The sequence below is a fragment of the Egretta garzetta genome, unplaced genomic scaffold, assembly GCF_000687185.1.
Source record: "Egretta garzetta isolate BGI_Z169 unplaced genomic scaffold, ASM68718v1 scaffold819, whole genome shotgun sequence".
NCBI lineage: Eukaryota > Metazoa > Chordata > Aves > Pelecaniformes > Ardeidae > Egretta > Egretta garzetta.
Genome location: NW_009260833.1, coordinates 343,717 through 361,209, shown reverse-complemented (window position 1 = coordinate 361,209; position 17,493 = coordinate 343,717). Strand labels below are relative to the sequence as shown.

Below are 17,493 nucleotides of genomic sequence, written 5' to 3'. Positions count from 1 at the left end.
GGAAAGAGAGAGAAGTCATTTCCAGTAGGGCACATGGATATTGCTAACTACCAGCACCGCAACCTTGATGTGCTCAGCACAATTACCTGCACTGAGACGGGTCTGTTAATAGAACGGACTGAGATCCGTGTAATCATGGATGACACTGTTCACCCACTCCTGACATTCATTTAGAAGACCACGAGGAGTTCTGAACATTGTAATCAACTATTTTTGCACACCTAAATGGGATAACTAACTAAGAGAGGAGGAGAGGACATCTCAAGTATATCAAAGATGCAGCAAAGGCTGTTGAGCAAAGACCGACAAGCGGGAGCTGAGAGAGGTGACATACGAAATAGTTATCTTTCTTTCAAAACTGTTTCTTGTCTCAGAGCAGTAGTAGGAAAGGGCTTTCCCCTCCCTGCCTACACAATTATCTATGACAGCTATGAAAACATGTGTTTTTTTTTTCTTCAAGTTCAGCAGTGAAAAACAGAAACCTAGATGAGTATTTCGATGTATATTAAAACAGAGGTTACGATCCAGAAGGCAGAGACACAGTCCCCTGGTGACAACCTGCTTTTAAGTGCCAGTACCTACTGACCCTCAAGCCAGTCAGAGCTGCTGTTCTGCATATTCTGTTTGGGGACCTGCTTTATTGATCTAATCATTGATGTTTTCATGAATTAGGGCTTTAATTTGGATTTCCCCCGACAACAACCTTGGAAAATCCAAGCTACCTATTAAAATAAACAGTCAGCCCACGTGGCAGTGAATTCCAAATGTTTGTTGTTGTCAGGTAACCTAGGTTCCACCACAGTACCAGAACATTTTTTGAACTTACACACCAGAGCTACATGACCAGAAAAATACCGAAGCGTTTAATTGCTTAGAAGTGCTGTGGAAAAGCCCTCTTTCTTTGCAAGACTACCGAATTCTCCTTTCACACTCTGTCTTCCCCTATCTATTCACATCACACAAGTGATGCAGAGGACAACTGACAAGAATGGCCAGGATAGCATAGGCCAGGATGCAACAGAGTATGCCCACAGTCTGCTTGCCCTATGCTTGCTTCAGACAAGGCTGTCACTCTGCACGAAGCATGGTTCATTTTAAAATTAAAGAGTTCTACAGAAATAAGTTTTCCTGCAGAACATACAGTTTCCTTATGGTCTGACAAAAATAATTTGGACACTGACGCTAAGGTGGGCCAGCATAATCCTCTTTCTTTTCCATCTTGCACAGATGAGAGATTAATTTAATAAAAATAACAAGGCAAGTAATGACAAATATTGATATGATAAATCTAGGAACAAAAACCCCCACACCTCTCTCTAAACAGGTCATTTTTCCTGTTCTATACCTCAGAATTTCAGCAAGCTGAAAGATACAGAATCACACAGACTAAGGTCGAGCACAGGGTCTTCCTAAGGCTCACTGGTAACACATGACACCAGGAGTGCAAGTAAATTAACAGCTGATGAATGAAAACCAATTTCTTCTGATAAATACACACTAATTCTCAATACATAACTGCACCACCCATATAGCCAGCGTCCGTTTTGAAACAGGAAACTCCACCCTGCCCTCCTGAGAAATGACAAACAATTTGGTGTTTGAAGATCACTTTGTCCTTTTAAGGTAACATATATTCGAGGCATTGTTATAAAGTAAGTGATAAAATCAAATTTATCATCATTTTAAGATTCAGTACTGTTACGGTTGGGCAAAACTTCACCAGCAGAAAATAAAATGTATTTTTAATGAGTGGTGGGACACGGGATTTGAACATGTAGTTTGTTTAATTTTCTGCTAAATGAATGAGCTTTTTTGATATGTAGTTAGTCATGAAGCCTCTCATAAAAAATCAGAATCATTTTAATACCACTTCCAAAACTAAAACAGGAAAAAGGACCTTGACCGAGATGTACTTGAGACTACAAATCCCTCTCCCTGACTTCTGAAAAGGCTACAGACAATCTGCTCCTATGAAGTGCTTTCATGCTTGCCATTAGCCAGCTTTCAAGAATAGTTTTGGCTTCCAGAGCACCCTCAACAAAAGACACTTAAGTGAGCTACAACGCTATCAGATGTTAGTGATTCCCACCATCAGAAGAAAATGTTTAAGAAGAAAAAAAACACAAACTTTTTTTTCTTTTTTCCTCAAAAAGGGTTTGGTTATTTGTACCCTGAAGTAAAGTGAAAGAAAAAAAAAAAAAAAAAAAAAAAAAAGAGAGAGAAATATGAAAAGTGTATTTCAGAAAGCAAACCAGTTCTTCCAGAGGAGAGGGAGATGCCAGCTATGCCAACCCAAGAAGGAGCCAGACTGACAAATACCCACTTCCTTCTCCCTGTGCCACTGATGTTTGATGGCAGTCTCTCCGGACAGAACACCAAAACCTCTCTAACACCTCCCAAAGGTGCAGCCATTTTGGAGAGGAGGAAGACTTACAGAGGCAAACAAATAGATCTGTAGGAAAAACTTTTGAGCACCATGCCTAAATTAGGTTTAAAATCTGTTTTATATTGACAGTTTCCACAGCCACACATGTACTCTTCCTGTGCCGGATGCTGGTTTTTATACTGAAACCCTCATGTGTGTAAACCCTGTGTTGCCTTCAACCTTGAATTCTGCAGCTTCTGACGTCCTGAGCATCAGCAGATGGTGGGAAAGTTTCTGAACAGAGTGCTCTGCTCAATACACAGTATCATGAAATCCATTTATGCCCATACTCACAGATTTACCCTTCTGCAGGTTCCCTTCACAGGCCTGTTTGGACAGGTCCTGGCGCCCAATCAAGAGACAAACTGCTTCTGGCCAGTCTGAGGCAGGCTGCTCTCGGCAATAATATATCGCATCTCTGATAGGAAGAGCTACACCGAAGGGGAGAGACTCCAGATCTCTTAAGGTGAAACCTTAAAATTAACAAGGAAAAAAAAACTGCTTTATCAAAATTAGATAAAGGGTATTTCATATTATGCAAGCACAAGACTACTACTTATGATTGCTACCATTTTTCACAATGATAAAAGCTGCTCTTACCAACATTAGTCATCCAAATAATTAACTTTTCAGCCAGGCTGGAAACAGATGGGCTGTGTCTGAAACTGCTTCTGTAAAAAAAAGGGGAATAAAGGAGAAGCCAAAAAAAGATAGTGCAAAAATCAGCAGAAAGTCAAAAACTCAAGAGTTTAAAAGAATATGAAAAACACCCATACCGGCTGTCATCCTGTTCTATTTGCTGTTTTCGTTGTCCTAGGGAAGACAAGGCCACATTACTTCCACGTTCTCCAAGCAAAAGGACAGCACGTAACAAGCACAAGACACTAGGAGATACTATGATGGCATCAAAGCATCATTACCTGATGTAATCTTGTACAAATAATGGGAGGCTTCGTTAGATACAGCGCTCTCATCACCAAGTATATACAGAGCCACACTCTGAGTAGGAAAGAGACACCATAATACAAAGTCACTTAGCGTGCAGCTATTGCTATACTGCCTATCAAAATAGGTAGAAGGTAACTGTAATAACTTAAACAGTGGGACAGGTTTATTATGACAACATTGTTAGTAAAAGGAGATTGAAGCAACTGAAGCAAGTAACAAACTCTTATGCTTTAGATTTCTATCTTGAAGTTCGGGGAAAAAAAATAAATCCTGAAACAACTGACTCAATTTTCCCTAATAATTGTTCCAAAGGTTAAAAGGAGAAAGATCTTCTAAAGAGAAAAGCATGTTCCTAGTGTATTTTCTAGCTTCTCACATTTCATTTCTCTTGCAGAACACACACATCTTCCACAGACACCACTTTTCACTCAGTTCGCTCCACATCTTGAATACTGGCTACTTCGTGAAGGCTCCGAGTGAAAAGCTGTTCCCCACTTCAGCTATCTGGCTAGCAAAATCAAAGTGATCTGTCACCCTCTTTACTATTTGGGACTGACAGACAAGCTGCCATGCCAAAGGCAAAAATCACAGGTAAAAAAATCTTTTGTGTTCTTCATTAAGATCTGCCGGCATGATACGCTGCTGACATGCCAGCCTCCGCATAGGTGACTCATGCAGAAGTAGGAGAAAAGCCAGAGGTGGATGGACAGGCAGGTGATAGCCCCAGGGAAAGGCCACGCTTCTTCAGAGCTTGAATGCAGAGGCAAATTTTAAGTGAAAGCATCAGCACTCTGAAGCAGAGGACAGGCTGACTCCTGGCAGCTCATATCAGAGACTCTGTAACTAATCTTGGATGCTCGGGTCAGAGCAGAGTCTGTCCTCCCCGTTTTGCTCTTCAGCCACCCCAGGCTCAACACCTCTGCTCCAAACCCTGTATTGGCAGGTTTTCTCCATAAACGCCTTGTGAATAAGCAAGCAAGGCTGGCCAGGAGATAACATCAGCACTTATAACCACTCATGCGACTAAAAATTTATGTTGATACATGCCCAAGAAGAAAGCCGGGAAATTCTCACTCACAAAATACAGTTAACTTTGAGTTACATTATTACTTCGCACATGCCACTACTGGAAACCACAAAAAAAAACATAAGCAGTGAAGCATAGGCTACTTGCTCTGCACGCATGAGCTCTCCTTCCCAACCTCAAATACCTTCTCCCACCCTCTAAAATCCATCCCCACCCTTAGAGAAGAGGGGACTCACAGGGATTTCTCTCTGCTAAATACATATTATTCTCCCCGTGGGGAGGCTGACACCGCACCGTTTACTACATTGCAGGGATACTCAAGAGAATGTCATGCAGACAGATGAGGTCTGTTTAGTATAGAGCAGCAACACTTGGGAGATGCTTAAGTCTCCAAATAGTCCTGCTACAGCAGAGTTATTTATCACAGGCTCAATACCCCTCTGGTATGAACCCGGTGCTCCACATACTACAATTAAACCCTCTGTTATTTGACTTCCCACTGGGGACACTTCACTCACAGAAAATTAAGCAGCTGGTGCAAACCCTGGCCACAGTGCTCCTACGCTGGCAGAATAAAACATACCCTTTTTACCAAAGTACCTACCAATACTACCAGTTTGCTCCTTTCACAGATTCCTGGTAAGTAAGGATAAGGCTGCACTCCTTCTCCCTTCAGACAGGAACTCAGCCACTGAAAGATACTTGGAGGCTCAGCAGAAAAAAATGAGGGATGGTGCATGAAACCTGTTTGGACTTAATCATATGAACAGCAATGACACTGAGTTCATCGCAAATGCACAAATATTCTCCACTATTTCCAAAGCAAGCCCTACAGTACTACTTCTGGTTTACTACAAAAGTACAGTATTTTCCCCAAAATGTTAGAGATCACATCTCCCTCCTATTAGATGGAAGTTTATAGCTAAACAGTAATGACAACACAAGACACTTATCTGTCTTTCAAGAACAAAAAATTATCTAACTCAGCTCAGTGAGAAGAAAACCATAAAAGTACCAATTCTCAAAAACCTCACTGGAATCGCCTTGTAATTCAACAATAAATCGCTTAAGTGAGAGGACAACCTAACCGTAACCTCTTTGCCTTCCTTGACTACAAACGAGTAGCAAAGCCTGACCAACGTTATACTTTCTTTTTTTTTTGGTCAGGAGAAACAGAAGTTTATCTTATACAACTAGCAAATTTTAGCCAGTAGTACACTAAGCAGGTGCACAAACAATACAGGACCTTATTTTAACTTTAAGGTTTGTGCTTTTAGCTCTGATTTAGTTGTTATGAACTATAAACCAAGAGCCTGCCAGCCTAGTGTTACTTTCTACAAGAGAGGCACATCTCACTACTAGGCTTTTTCAACAGTTGTCTGCTAAGATTTCTCAGCCAGCCTGAGCTGGGAGTTTGCCAAGATGAAACCATCGTTCCCTCCCAAATGCTTGTTCTGCGGAGCATCCCATGAGGCACTGGACTGGAGGCACCAGCTCATAACTATACTGTGCTACTTTCACTCCAGACTTCTTAGGAGGGGTTAGGTCCTGACCAGCTTTAAAGAGAAGAGTTAGCAACATGCTCAGTATTAAGAGATCATTTGATCATCACTGAACACCCAGCTTCACATAGCCTTAAACTCACCTTGATCAACTATGCAGGTTTGTCTGGAGGTTTTTACAAGGGCTGGATAGTCTCTGTAGTAATAATCTATATAAGCTTCAAGTTTTAAGTCTCTGGAATGAGAGAGATTTCAATCACATTAGAGGGGAAAAATACCACCCAACCTTTCCGCGTTTCTGTGATGTTTCCTCTTTGATTTTTTTAAAAATGATTGCGCATGCCCTAGATATAAGGAGGGAAGTTCTGACTTTCTTAACTAAGGCCGCTCATGAGCATCACCCCTTCCCCAAGCAGTGTATCTGTATGCTTAATCTATATGCATGCAACGCAACTTGAAGGTGCTTGTGGAGGGCATGAAGATGCAGTCACCGGCTGCAGCAAAGATGATGCAACAAACCAGAATATTTGACAGATCTGAGTTGTGACAACAGAGTAGGAAACACACAAGCTGCAGCATCTAAGACTTGCGAATCAGACTGATGTTGGGAAGTGGCCAGAACCATATAAGAGATTTGCTACAGCAAATATCTTTAAGCACTATAAGGTTTTAAACATTTGTTCATTTTCTTCAAATACATGAAAATTCTGCTCCACTTTGGGCAATCCCCGAATTCCCCATAAAAATAATACACACCCAGCACCACGAGACACTGCACGATGCACAGTATCTGCAGTTTGTCAGGTGGGCATACCTGGCCAGCTGAACCAGAAGAACCACAAGCGAACGAATTCCTTCTCCCATGAGACTATTCAGTTTGAGCTCCTCGTAGATGAGATGAAGAACAAAGAAAATAGCAGGAATATGGGTGAAAAGGAGTGTTGAGGAATCCAAACTAAGGCTCTGTGAAAAGTCATCTTTCGGAGCTGAAAATTCCAGAGGGTCCAGTCGCAAAGCTTTGGCAACAGGGTGAGACTCAAAATTCCTATGGTAATCAGAGCTCAGAAGATATTCCCAGTCCTAGACCAAACAAACATGAAAGAGAGGCAGGGGTTCCACAGTGAACATAACCTTCTAGCCAGAGAACTCCAACGCACTGTTACAGAGGAGGCTTTTTCCCCAGAAACCAATACAAATGTGATTGCTGCATGGTAAATGTGCTGCACAAACCCTGCAAGAGGGGAGATTCAATTGTTAAGTTTCATCTTTCCCCCTCCCGCTCTGTTGTGCATAAAAGAATCAAAGCCTTATATTTAAGAGAACAAGACAAAAGAAATACAGGAGTGCCTCCCTTGCACCAATAGTCTGTGAAGGAGACCTCACCAAGTATTTGCGCAATTCACCTAGTGCTCCCAGCCTTCTTTGCCATCCTGCCACAGCACATCAGGCATAAGATCCTGATCTCTGTTCCACGTAGGCTGTAGTCCATAACCCCATGAGATGTCTACCCGCAAAAAGCTAACGGCATGACTGGACCATCACTGCTTGTAAGCCTCTTATGATGGGATGAGAGTAAGCCTCATCCACTTTGCTGTTTGACCATGTGAAAACTTCCTGTTCCTGTCTAGGCAAAACCCCATGAATCAATCTTAAATGCTGCATGGAATTTAGTGAAAAATCAGTGCATTCAGTGAAGTAATTAACTTGACACTCCTGCCGAGTGAGTCTCACTCACAGGAGCGAGACAACTTCATTTGCCTGAAGACCGTCTGGGATTGCTTTGTGATCCGTATTAAATTCATTCCTGAGCCCAACCTACTTCTCTGGAAGTGAGAACCCAGACGAGCAAGGTCACATGACGCAGCCACTGCACAGGGCGAAATAACTTTATTTTCCCCAAAGGCTTGTAATCTCAGATGAGCTCAGACAAAATGTACTACTTGGAGGGTGTTCCCTCTGGTTTGCCTTTAAAAAAAAAAAAAAAAACAACCCCAAACCAACCAAACAACCCCCTCAAGGCTCTTATTTATAAAAGAACACCATGTCTTACTTCATCTGACCCCGTTTCTGACGGCCTAGCCTTCTTTGGAGCAATAACTGGTGAAAGTGATCCTTCAAAATCAAGCTGCAAGAAATAAAGAGATCAGAAGTAGCTCAGTATTGAAACCCCCAAGGTTGTGTAAGTGAATCACCAGCCATAACATCTGAATTCAAACCAAGCACCGCATGACATCGCTTTAGGTACTTCTATACTTTGCTTTCATATAAAACATATACAGCGGTTAGATTGTTCTATACACAGCTAGTTATTCCAGTGGATGGTACATGATTTCACAGTTTGGCTGCCTAACATCTGGTGTTTACTAGGGCAGAGGAAATACCGTGGATGAGCTAATGCTAGTAATGTAGATATACTGTCATTGCTTTTATGTCAGTTGTACACATATCCTTGCTGTTTCTTTTTTTCCTGCAAGTACTGCAAACGTACTTGCTGGCAGGAAACCCACTTACAGAAACCTCCAAATAAATTCAGTAAAATAGTTTAAAAAAACCCCATAGAATTTTAAACACGGTAATTAAAAAAACTACATGGAAAATCCTCTTCGGGAAACAGGAACTGGAGTTGTAATCTGCATTTCTAGTGAAAACAGACTTAAGATGGATGAGGTGAATCAAATCCATTAGTGTTAGTCATGAAATGGAGTAAAATCTTCATAATCTATTTTTATTTGACCAAGACAGTTGGTGCTAAGCAGTTAATATCTCATGATAAATGCAGACTAAAGCATAACCTGAAATTTAGAAATACAGAATTGATTTGATGGCATCTTGTGATTTAAGACAAGATACAACCTATTTCTGACTTCAGTGTCTCTCCAGCCATTTTGAACCTTGAGGAACTATGAGTAGCATTAATGTAAGCTGGGAAAACAAACATATGAGATTGCTTACATTACGTGTCCAGGACAGTCTCTCGGTGTTGTAACCCATCATATTCATGAGACATGTTACAAATAAATTCCATTCTGAATGATAGCTTGGTCCTCCTGGAGCATTATAAGCATTGTACCACTTGACAAGCATCTGTACCGCTACCTCTTTGGGCAGGATAGCTTTGATGCCTTGCAGACATCTTTTCACTGTTGGGGGAAAAAAATAATAATAATACAAAAAAATTAGGTGTTTTCCATCTTACCTCCTGGTACTTCTTCCAAACAGTGCTATAACCCTCTACAGTTCTCGGACCTCCTTTTAACTCTCTGCCAATTCTTTCAATAAAAGCCACACCAGACCACTTCCAACAGCTGGTCCTTTAGTTCAGGTTAAGCACAGCTCCTCTAGTTCACCACACAAAGGGGAAGAAAGTTCCTTTTTGCTCAATACTGAAACCAGCTTGTGTCTGAACTGGCATCTCAGCCCTTCCTCAAGCAAGAGAACATACAATAGTAGAGAGCAAAGGAACCTAAAGAACGAAGGAAGGTTTAAGAGTGCAGTGGGTGAAGCACTAAAAGCAGCAGAGCACACCTAAACAAATGGGAACGGCTCTAGAAGGTAAGCAGACAGAGCTTAGAATATATGGTACTGAATCCTTACATGAATCAACTACATGAAATATATTCTATAATTTTTGAGGGTTCATTTTTTATGTGATGCATTCCAAATCATACCTAGTTCCGAGGTGGCAATCTCAGGAATTGTAATCCGAACCATTGTATTATTGCTGAGTTCCTGAAAAAATAAAAAAGGTAAGAGTCAAATTATGAAATACTTAAAGTAAAGCCAGGGCCCTTTTCTATCGAATCAGAACCCATTTATGTATGAAGCATATTCCTAATTCCTGGCTATTTGCCACACTAAAGATTTGCAACCTCAGATGCTAGTTCCGTGAAACACTTGAAATAGATCTTGAGCTGAATCACTTGAGGGAATCAATTAAATTCCGTGACTTCTAGAGTATTCTACAGAGAGAGAAGCGTGGAGCCACCCATGCAGGTGTGCTATTTTCTTGCTGATCAGGAGCTGCTAGCAATGGCTCACTTGACCCTCACTTTGCTAACAAAGCGTTGACTCAAATTACAGGATAATACCTACTAAAGTTACTCTGTTGTGGACAGGGTCCCTCAGAGCGTGAATGAAAGTTCCAAGCTGCTGAAAAGTACAGTCTTCAACATAAGTTGAGTCATGAAGTTTGGAAGAATCCCTTAGCTCTGGAACTGGTGACAAAAGCACGCTCTGGAAGGTAGTAAAAAGGATTACTTAGAATTGTTGAAATAAAGTTACCTGATAAGGGACAGATAAGATTGCCATTTTTAATGTACTAGCAAGTATTTTGAAAACAACTATAAATATCTTTCCAATCTCTGCCTCAGACATTTTACAGGAATCATAAATAAATAAATAGATCTTACTTAAACACTGCTTATTCAAGGCTTTACAGAAGACAAATAAAAGACTTAGCTCCAAAAGATAGCTTTAAAGTTAAAAATCAACCGATCATTTGAAGCTGTTACAACTAAACCCTTTCCAAGGCAGGAGTTCCTTTCTTACCTCTTCTAGGGGCCCCAGATGCTTATTCAAAGGCTTGGATGGAGTGCTGACACTATCCAAGGGAGTGCTCGGCCGAGGCATTTGGTTGGACATTGTCAGGGATGGAGCAGGCAGCCCGGGAATAAAAACCTTCCCCACCTTTTTGTGAACAATATATAGGAAAACAAAGAGTTTCCGTGCCCATGCTTCCAGGAGCTTGCTTACATATACAGACATTATCAGATTTTAAAATCTTAAAGGAAAAGTTTTAAGAAAAGCGGGTCTGTACTTAAACTAGTCTCAGAAGAGATTAAAGATTACTTCAGGTAATCACTTTCTTCAGATGATGACACACTGAAAAACTTACCATATATGGTCAGTATTGTACATTATTGCTACAGGTCTACTCCCACTAAAAGTTCCAGCAGGGCTTCGCTGAGAAAGCTCTACTTCCAGAAAGTACACTTTTTTATGTACATCCCTATATATGCGTACACACATGCACACAAACACGTACAAATTGCAGTGTTGAAGGTTTCTGCATACAGAGAGAACATAGTGCATCTGCACAGAATTTACGGAAGTTTTAGTTATCTTGCATGAATCACGTCCATCCTAATAACAGCCTTTTGTAAAGCATAATTTGACATCTAAAACTATCTGGCTGCTACAGAGAATTTTGAAAGTGTTTTGTTCAGGAACAATTCTTACTTTCCACATTCTTAAAACGCTTTCAAAGAAAGAAAACTGTATTACTTTAGTATTTTACTATCACTGAAAACAAGCTCAAGAGATTATTTCATTGTACCACAAGGTGCTACTGAGTCTTCAGAACTACCTTTCCAGCACTGCACATAAACTACACTCAGTCCATGAGCACAGCCACCTTCCCCAGCACGCAGCAGACTCCGGTAGCTTAAAATGATGCCTTGTAAGGTACGATGCACACAGGATCCCTCTGTACAGCCCAGTTTGCAATCAAAGATTCAAACACTTATTTTGAGATAGAAAAACTGTTACTTACCCGAACCACACCAGAATAAAGCACTAGATTTCCACTGCCTTCCAGAACCAGCAGTGTATCAATGCCCTGTAAGAATCAAGCAGAATATTCAGCTTCTTCTATTTAAGTAAAGAGACAACAGTTGGACGACGCAAGTGACAAAGCAGGATACTCCACAATTAAAACGTCCATACGCGGGTACATACCTGCACTGGAGCTGCATCCTTTGCTTGAATATTGGTAACGGAACCAAAGATCAGCTGCGACTTATCATTGCTCTCCTGAAATTTTACACACCTAGAGATTTGAGAAAAGAACAGGAAGCATAAAAGGACTGTCCTATCCGCTGGTACAGAAAGAAGATAGAAATTAAAACCATGTTGCATGGTGCAGTTCATTTTATTGTGGTATATCTGGTTGCTTCCTCCTTCCTTTGCTTGTTTTGCCCTGCTAGTCGACTTATTTTTACTCTACTAGTCTAATGAAAACCCCCAATGGACTTCCGAAGGGTAAAGATGAGGATAAATATGAATACCATTCAAATTACAGCAAATATTCTCTTGCAACTTCGGTTTTACTTAAATAGCCCAAATCATCTATGCCACCAGTTAAAATCAGATGTCATACAAGAGCCAGTACCACACGTTGTCACAACAGATTCTGCTAGCTTGAGGAATAGGCATGTTAAACCCCATGACTAGCTGGTAATTTCTAAAGCGCTCCTCTTCGTTCACCTGTCCCCAAGATAGGGATGCTCACCGCAGCTGGAGCTGGGATTCCACTAAAAAGCACAAGAACTTCTGCCCACAGAGGTCAGTGGTAATAAACACTTTCGATGCTTGGGAATTCTTCTCTCTGTAAAAGAGCCACAATGATCAGCACACTGTTCAGTCTACTGTAAAAATTTCAGTGAAGGAAAACACAGTGTCCACAAGCTGCAGGGTCACACCAGACTTCAATTAGCAGTGCATCGAATTGCCAATGCACCAGTCTCGGTTTCAGTCATTACTCTTGATTTTCTAGCACTCCAATCTTCACATTCCCTACTATTGGGCATGCCGAGCACATGCTATTTGGCTTTGTTCTCCTGTTCAATCACAGGGTTTATGCTGCATTTTACCCCTTTTGATGGTAAAACAGAAAGAGATACTCCCTCTAGAAGATCAAAAAAAAAAACCAAAACCCCAAACCCAAAGCAATGACCAGGTTAGAACCTACTTTGCTTTAGAGACCTCATTAAACCGTTCCCCAGCTCAGAGGGCTAGAGATGACACAGCAGGTAAAACTGTTCCAAGTGCTCAATTCCCCTTTCAAGAGAGCTATGCACACAGTGAGCATAATTTTTCAAAAAAATTAGCAAGTGCAGGTCCACATGTCTATTTTAAGGCGGCACCATTTGCAGAAAGCACACACTAAAATACGCTGTTCTTTTACTTTATCCCCCCCCCGACACGTGGAAATCCAGAATGTTTCACATCCCAAAACGAGCACCTAACCTCATGTTTGTGACTGTTTCTGTCCACAGATGATCTATACACAGCTCAGGAACAATTGGTTCAGTTTCTGGTATAAGGAAGGAATCACTGGAAGTGCTGTTTGGAGAATGGGTGATACTGTGCCTCTTCGGTGACTGAGCGTTACCAGAAAAGTTGAACCTCTGCACTCCTGAGAAAGAATGCACGCCCAGGGCAGGGGAATGAGAGCGGCTGCAAAGACAAAAGACACTGCTGAAGGGTGGATTTACAAAGTCAGGTACAGGATCCCTGTTAAGCCAGGGAGCTCATACACTGGTAGAGACTTTAAAAAACAAACACACAACAAAACCCACCCTAAACCAGCAGCTAGTTAGGTATCAGCTTCCTTTAGCAATACACCCTAGCACAGGAAAACATTTCTCTAATTGATCTCCAGTCATCTCTGTCAGAATCCAATAGATGAGATTTCAAGAGTAAGAAAACCAACATTTTAAGTTGCGTGGCCCATTCTATCAAAAAATCTCTCCCCATCTGTTCCCTCTAAATATGGCTTTCTTTAGCAAAGCCAACTAAAAACACTCGTGGGACTCAAGACCCGCAGACAGTCCCTGACTCTACTACAGACTGGCTGTGTGAGGACAGAACAGCCTCTTCGACTCCTGCACACCAGCTGCCCTCTTGTGCTACAGGGATAATAGCACACTGAGTGTCGCAAGAGCATTCCAAGAGGGCTTTCGGATGCTGTAACAGGGAAGGCACCTGCACCTTAGACAGGCAGACTTGTAACAGTAGAGAAAGACAGACAGCAATTCCAGATTTACATCCTATTCCATAGCTTGTATTCTTTGGTATCGTCTGCCTACGCATCATGTTCAGCACCCACCTCAAAGCAGCCATGTTGGAGATAGACGGCGAGCGGGACTGCATGCTGGGCGACGACACTGATCTGCTCTGGCTGTGGATAGATGAGTAGTTCTGGAAAGGGGAGCCCACGGGAGAGTCTCCTTTGGAGAAGCTTCTGAGGTGAGTGGTCAGAGAGCTGCTAGTGGCCACGTGCTGCGGTGTGCCCATCTGCTCCGAGAACTTCAGCACCGTGTTCTGCTCCTGGGAGAGAAAACAGGGCTGTCTATGCACATACAGCACATGGGCAGTAACAGCCAGGAAGATGCACAAATAGCTTGTTTCATCAGTTAGGTGTTAAAAAGTTATGTTAAAAATTAGGTGCCCAGCCTAAGAAGTTATTCCTACCAACCAGGCTCTCTCACTCCCAGTCACAGAAATGACTCCTGTGGTTTTCAGGGCACTAAGCTGTTTGTCACTTTTCTTACAGAACACAACAGTTTAAGCAGAGTCAAAACCTTCTAGTACAATGTAAGGAATAGCATAAGCACAGTGTACTTCATGACCATTGTGTGATCTCCCTGACTGGGCAGTATGAGAAGCTGAAAGGTCCTTGACTAGTGCAGGGACTACATAGCAACAACTAAAACATCAGTGTGTTATCAACACTATTCTCATACTAAATCCAAAACACAGCACTATACCAGCTACTAGGAAGAAAATTAACTCTATCCCAGCCAAAACCAGGACATACATGAAAGAAATTAATTAAAAACAAACAAACAAAGAAACCCCACACTAGCAAACATCTTACTCTCTTATAAATAAAATAAATCACAAATACCAGGCATTTGTAACACACACAGCCATAAGGGCAAGTAAACACACACAAAAATTTTTGGTAACAATATTCAGCAAATTTGTACCTCCGGCTTTACTCTCCGAAGAGCCCAAACAGTATGTAAACTCTGCACAGTATCATAGGTCATCACGATGGAAGGGTCAGCATTGAGAAACACGATCCTCAAGGTGTAATCAGCCACGTACTGCACTCTAGCAGAACCAAACACGCCTGCTAAAGAAGCAGTTAACTTCAGTTGAGGCAAAAGGATCATTTCTACAGCAGTGTTATCAGTTACAGGGTTAGCGTTTTTCATACCCTCTTTCTTCCACAACCTGGGTTTCTTTTCTGAACAGTTTCCCTGGTCACAAAGCAGCTAAAACACCCCATTTCTGAATTCTTGCAAGAGTAATTATTTGCAAATTTTGGAATACAGAAAACAATGAAGTGACACATTAAATGTTTGATACCATACTGATGGACTCCATACATCTAAAGACGTAAACTTACCTCCAGACTTACAGACAAGTGGTGTTATCTCATCTAATGGGTGTAGCATGCTGAACATAGTAGGCAGAGGTTCTCTAGAAAGAAACCAAACAAAGCATGTTCAAAACCCAAATGCTAACAAGCATAATTGTTCTCTCTTGTAGCTGGTACATGTGCTGCAATCCCAAAACAGCTCCTCAGACCTTAAGAAATCAGAGCCTGCAATCTAACAGTAGAGACCTATATTCTGTTCACAGAAGCTTGTTGGATTTACTGGGTAGAGGCAGACAAAGGCTGGTGTATCAAACAGGACGATTAGGTCTTGTTTCACATCTCAGAGCACTTGAGAACGACCCCACCTGGTGGCCACACAACAGACTTTGAACAGAGCTGGCACCAGCCAAGTCAGGAGGAGTAGGAAGAGGAGAAAGCCCTTAACCTAGACTCAGTTTAAGAGTTCAGGTTCCATGGCCCCCAGGTCCCAGACAAGCAGGCAGCCATCAGGTCATTTGTATCCACCACAGAGCAGCAATCAAGCCACCCATCTGTGGTGGCAGCAGCAAAAGGAAGAATTTTCACACAAGGCCCGTTTGGGTCGGGTCCATCATGATTTTTGCAATGTACCCTCCTCCACGTTTTCAGGAGCTCTGTTTCTAATCCCAGCTCTTCTGAGGACTAGAGAATCACAAGTGCCTGGAATGAACACATAAAGCCCAAGAGAGAGCAAGTGGCTGCATTAAAGCTGCTCATCAGCACACCATTCAACTCCTTACTCTGCTTCTCAGCTGCATGCCCAGCCACAGAGCACAGGGTCCACGATCCTCACCAAATAGGTGACAGGATGCTCCGTACACTTAAAGCATCCTGCAGCTGAGAGAAAATGTCTCAATGACAATCCCTCAGCGAATCTCCCAGTCGTTCACCACAGTCTGGAACCAATTCCCAGGACAAACCATAAGAAAATCAGGCTAGTAACACCCAGATCGTGCTGCCCATATCCTGTTCGCAGGATCACTGCTCCCAACTAGCTCTTAACACAACATTGGAGCAATATCATGAATTCTCAGTATTCAGCCCCTTCCTGCTATTTCCTGATGTTTCACCTGATTTCCCCTGTCCCAATCATGAACACACAGAGCCTTTCATTACTGCTCTTCAACTCTTGCACTCCTGTATTAGATTAGCAAACAGTCCATAACGAAACAATCAAAGCCACTCATTACATACCTGGGTGGACTTGGAGGTACTTCATGTGAAGAACTGCTGCGCTCAAATAACAAACCATATTTTGTTGGCCAGACGTTTGCGACCTATATAAAAATTGCAAATAGATTTATGGCCAAAAAAAATTATAAAGTACTTACTATATTGATTATGTTTCATGTTTAAGTATCTCATTATAGCAAAAGAAGATGTTTAGGCCTTTTCTTTAGAGAAGGGAGCAGGTTGTCAGGCTACAAAGCGGTCATACCCATGCTTTCCCACGTCATACGACAGCCTGCCACTACTTCCAGAAGCATTCAATGCCTTAACCACACAGCCACACTTTCATCCACAGAGGGAAGAACTCAGGCAGCCACCATCAGCCACGTTTTACGCACACCTTCCCACCCCAACACAGCGTGCAAGCCCATCGGTGGGCAAAAAAAAAAAAAAAAAAGTGCAGCACTTACCTGAAAAGGTAAAGCAGCAATGTAATCCTTTCCCTCTATGCTATGCACATTTATACAGGAATTCTGCAATATGCAGATACATTTCTCTACTATTTCATCACTGCCTGAAACTGGGGGAAAAAGAAGAAAAGAAAAATACACAGTAAAGTTTCTTTCTTTCCTTAGACATCCTCTACACACAAAATGTAAACTTGGGGGGGGGGAAGGTGTATTTGCCTTAACAAGGCAAGTCTTGATGACTAAACTTGTCATGTTGGGAGCGTTGAACTCAAAACATTTGCTTGGCATCACAGCGAGCAGGAAACTTACCATCAGCTTTTTCAGATTTTTCCTGGGGTATAGTGAAGTCGCACCATAAGGCCTAAAACCAAACACAGCGTCATTATTTCTGAAGAAGGATGCTACCAGACAATCCCACCTCCTTGGACTTCCCAAAACATCCCCCCGCCTCCGAATGCTGTTCGAAAACAGTCAGCGAGTGTTTTTTTAGCTCACGCGCGTTCCTTCGGTCGCCACCTTCCCGCGCTGTCATACCTGCAGAACGGGGCTGTCGACAGTGAAAGCCTTATAAACGGCAGACGCTTGGTTTTTGCTTCCTTTGCTCCAGATGACCATGTTGCTGGCCACATACAGCTCTTCGTCGTAGTCCACTTCTTCCCCGACATCACTGACGCCTTTCCTCAACTGCCAACTTTCCTGAAAACCAAGATTTTTTTTTTTTTAAGGAGAAGTTACAAGGCCTG

General features: G+C 42.1%; 1 protein-coding gene across 1 annotated transcript in view; it reads right to left on the bottom strand.

Moving 5' to 3' along the window:
- The window catches only part of ANAPC1 (anaphase promoting complex subunit 1), a 40,274-nt gene that overhangs the window by 16,405 nt on the left and 6,376 nt on the right, over positions 1 to 17,493 (bottom strand). The window contains exons 2-24 of the mRNA XM_035902384.1: positions 17,285 to 17,446; positions 17,060 to 17,111; positions 16,751 to 16,860; positions 16,305 to 16,387; positions 15,099 to 15,172; positions 14,674 to 14,822; positions 13,791 to 14,011; positions 12,929 to 13,138; positions 12,192 to 12,287; positions 11,639 to 11,729; positions 11,454 to 11,519; positions 10,451 to 10,588; positions 9,995 to 10,135; positions 9,571 to 9,631; positions 8,855 to 9,042; positions 7,953 to 8,027; positions 6,717 to 6,982; positions 6,046 to 6,137; positions 5,005 to 5,144; positions 3,346 to 3,424; positions 3,202 to 3,238; positions 3,026 to 3,096; positions 2,716 to 2,898 (exon numbers count right to left, since the gene is read on the bottom strand). Of these exons, the coding sequence (XP_035758277.1) occupies positions 2,716 to 2,898; positions 3,026 to 3,096; positions 3,202 to 3,238; positions 3,346 to 3,424; positions 5,005 to 5,144; positions 6,046 to 6,137; positions 6,717 to 6,982; positions 7,953 to 8,027; positions 8,855 to 9,042; positions 9,571 to 9,631; positions 9,995 to 10,135; positions 10,451 to 10,588; positions 11,454 to 11,519; positions 11,639 to 11,729; positions 12,192 to 12,287; positions 12,929 to 13,138; positions 13,791 to 14,011; positions 14,674 to 14,822; positions 15,099 to 15,172; positions 16,305 to 16,387; positions 16,751 to 16,860; positions 17,060 to 17,111; positions 17,285 to 17,446 (2,785 nt within the window). The remainder of the gene's footprint in view (positions 1 to 2,715; positions 2,899 to 3,025; positions 3,097 to 3,201; positions 3,239 to 3,345; positions 3,425 to 5,004; positions 5,145 to 6,045; positions 6,138 to 6,716; positions 6,983 to 7,952; positions 8,028 to 8,854; positions 9,043 to 9,570; positions 9,632 to 9,994; positions 10,136 to 10,450; positions 10,589 to 11,453; positions 11,520 to 11,638; positions 11,730 to 12,191; positions 12,288 to 12,928; positions 13,139 to 13,790; positions 14,012 to 14,673; positions 14,823 to 15,098; positions 15,173 to 16,304; positions 16,388 to 16,750; positions 16,861 to 17,059; positions 17,112 to 17,284; positions 17,447 to 17,493) is intronic.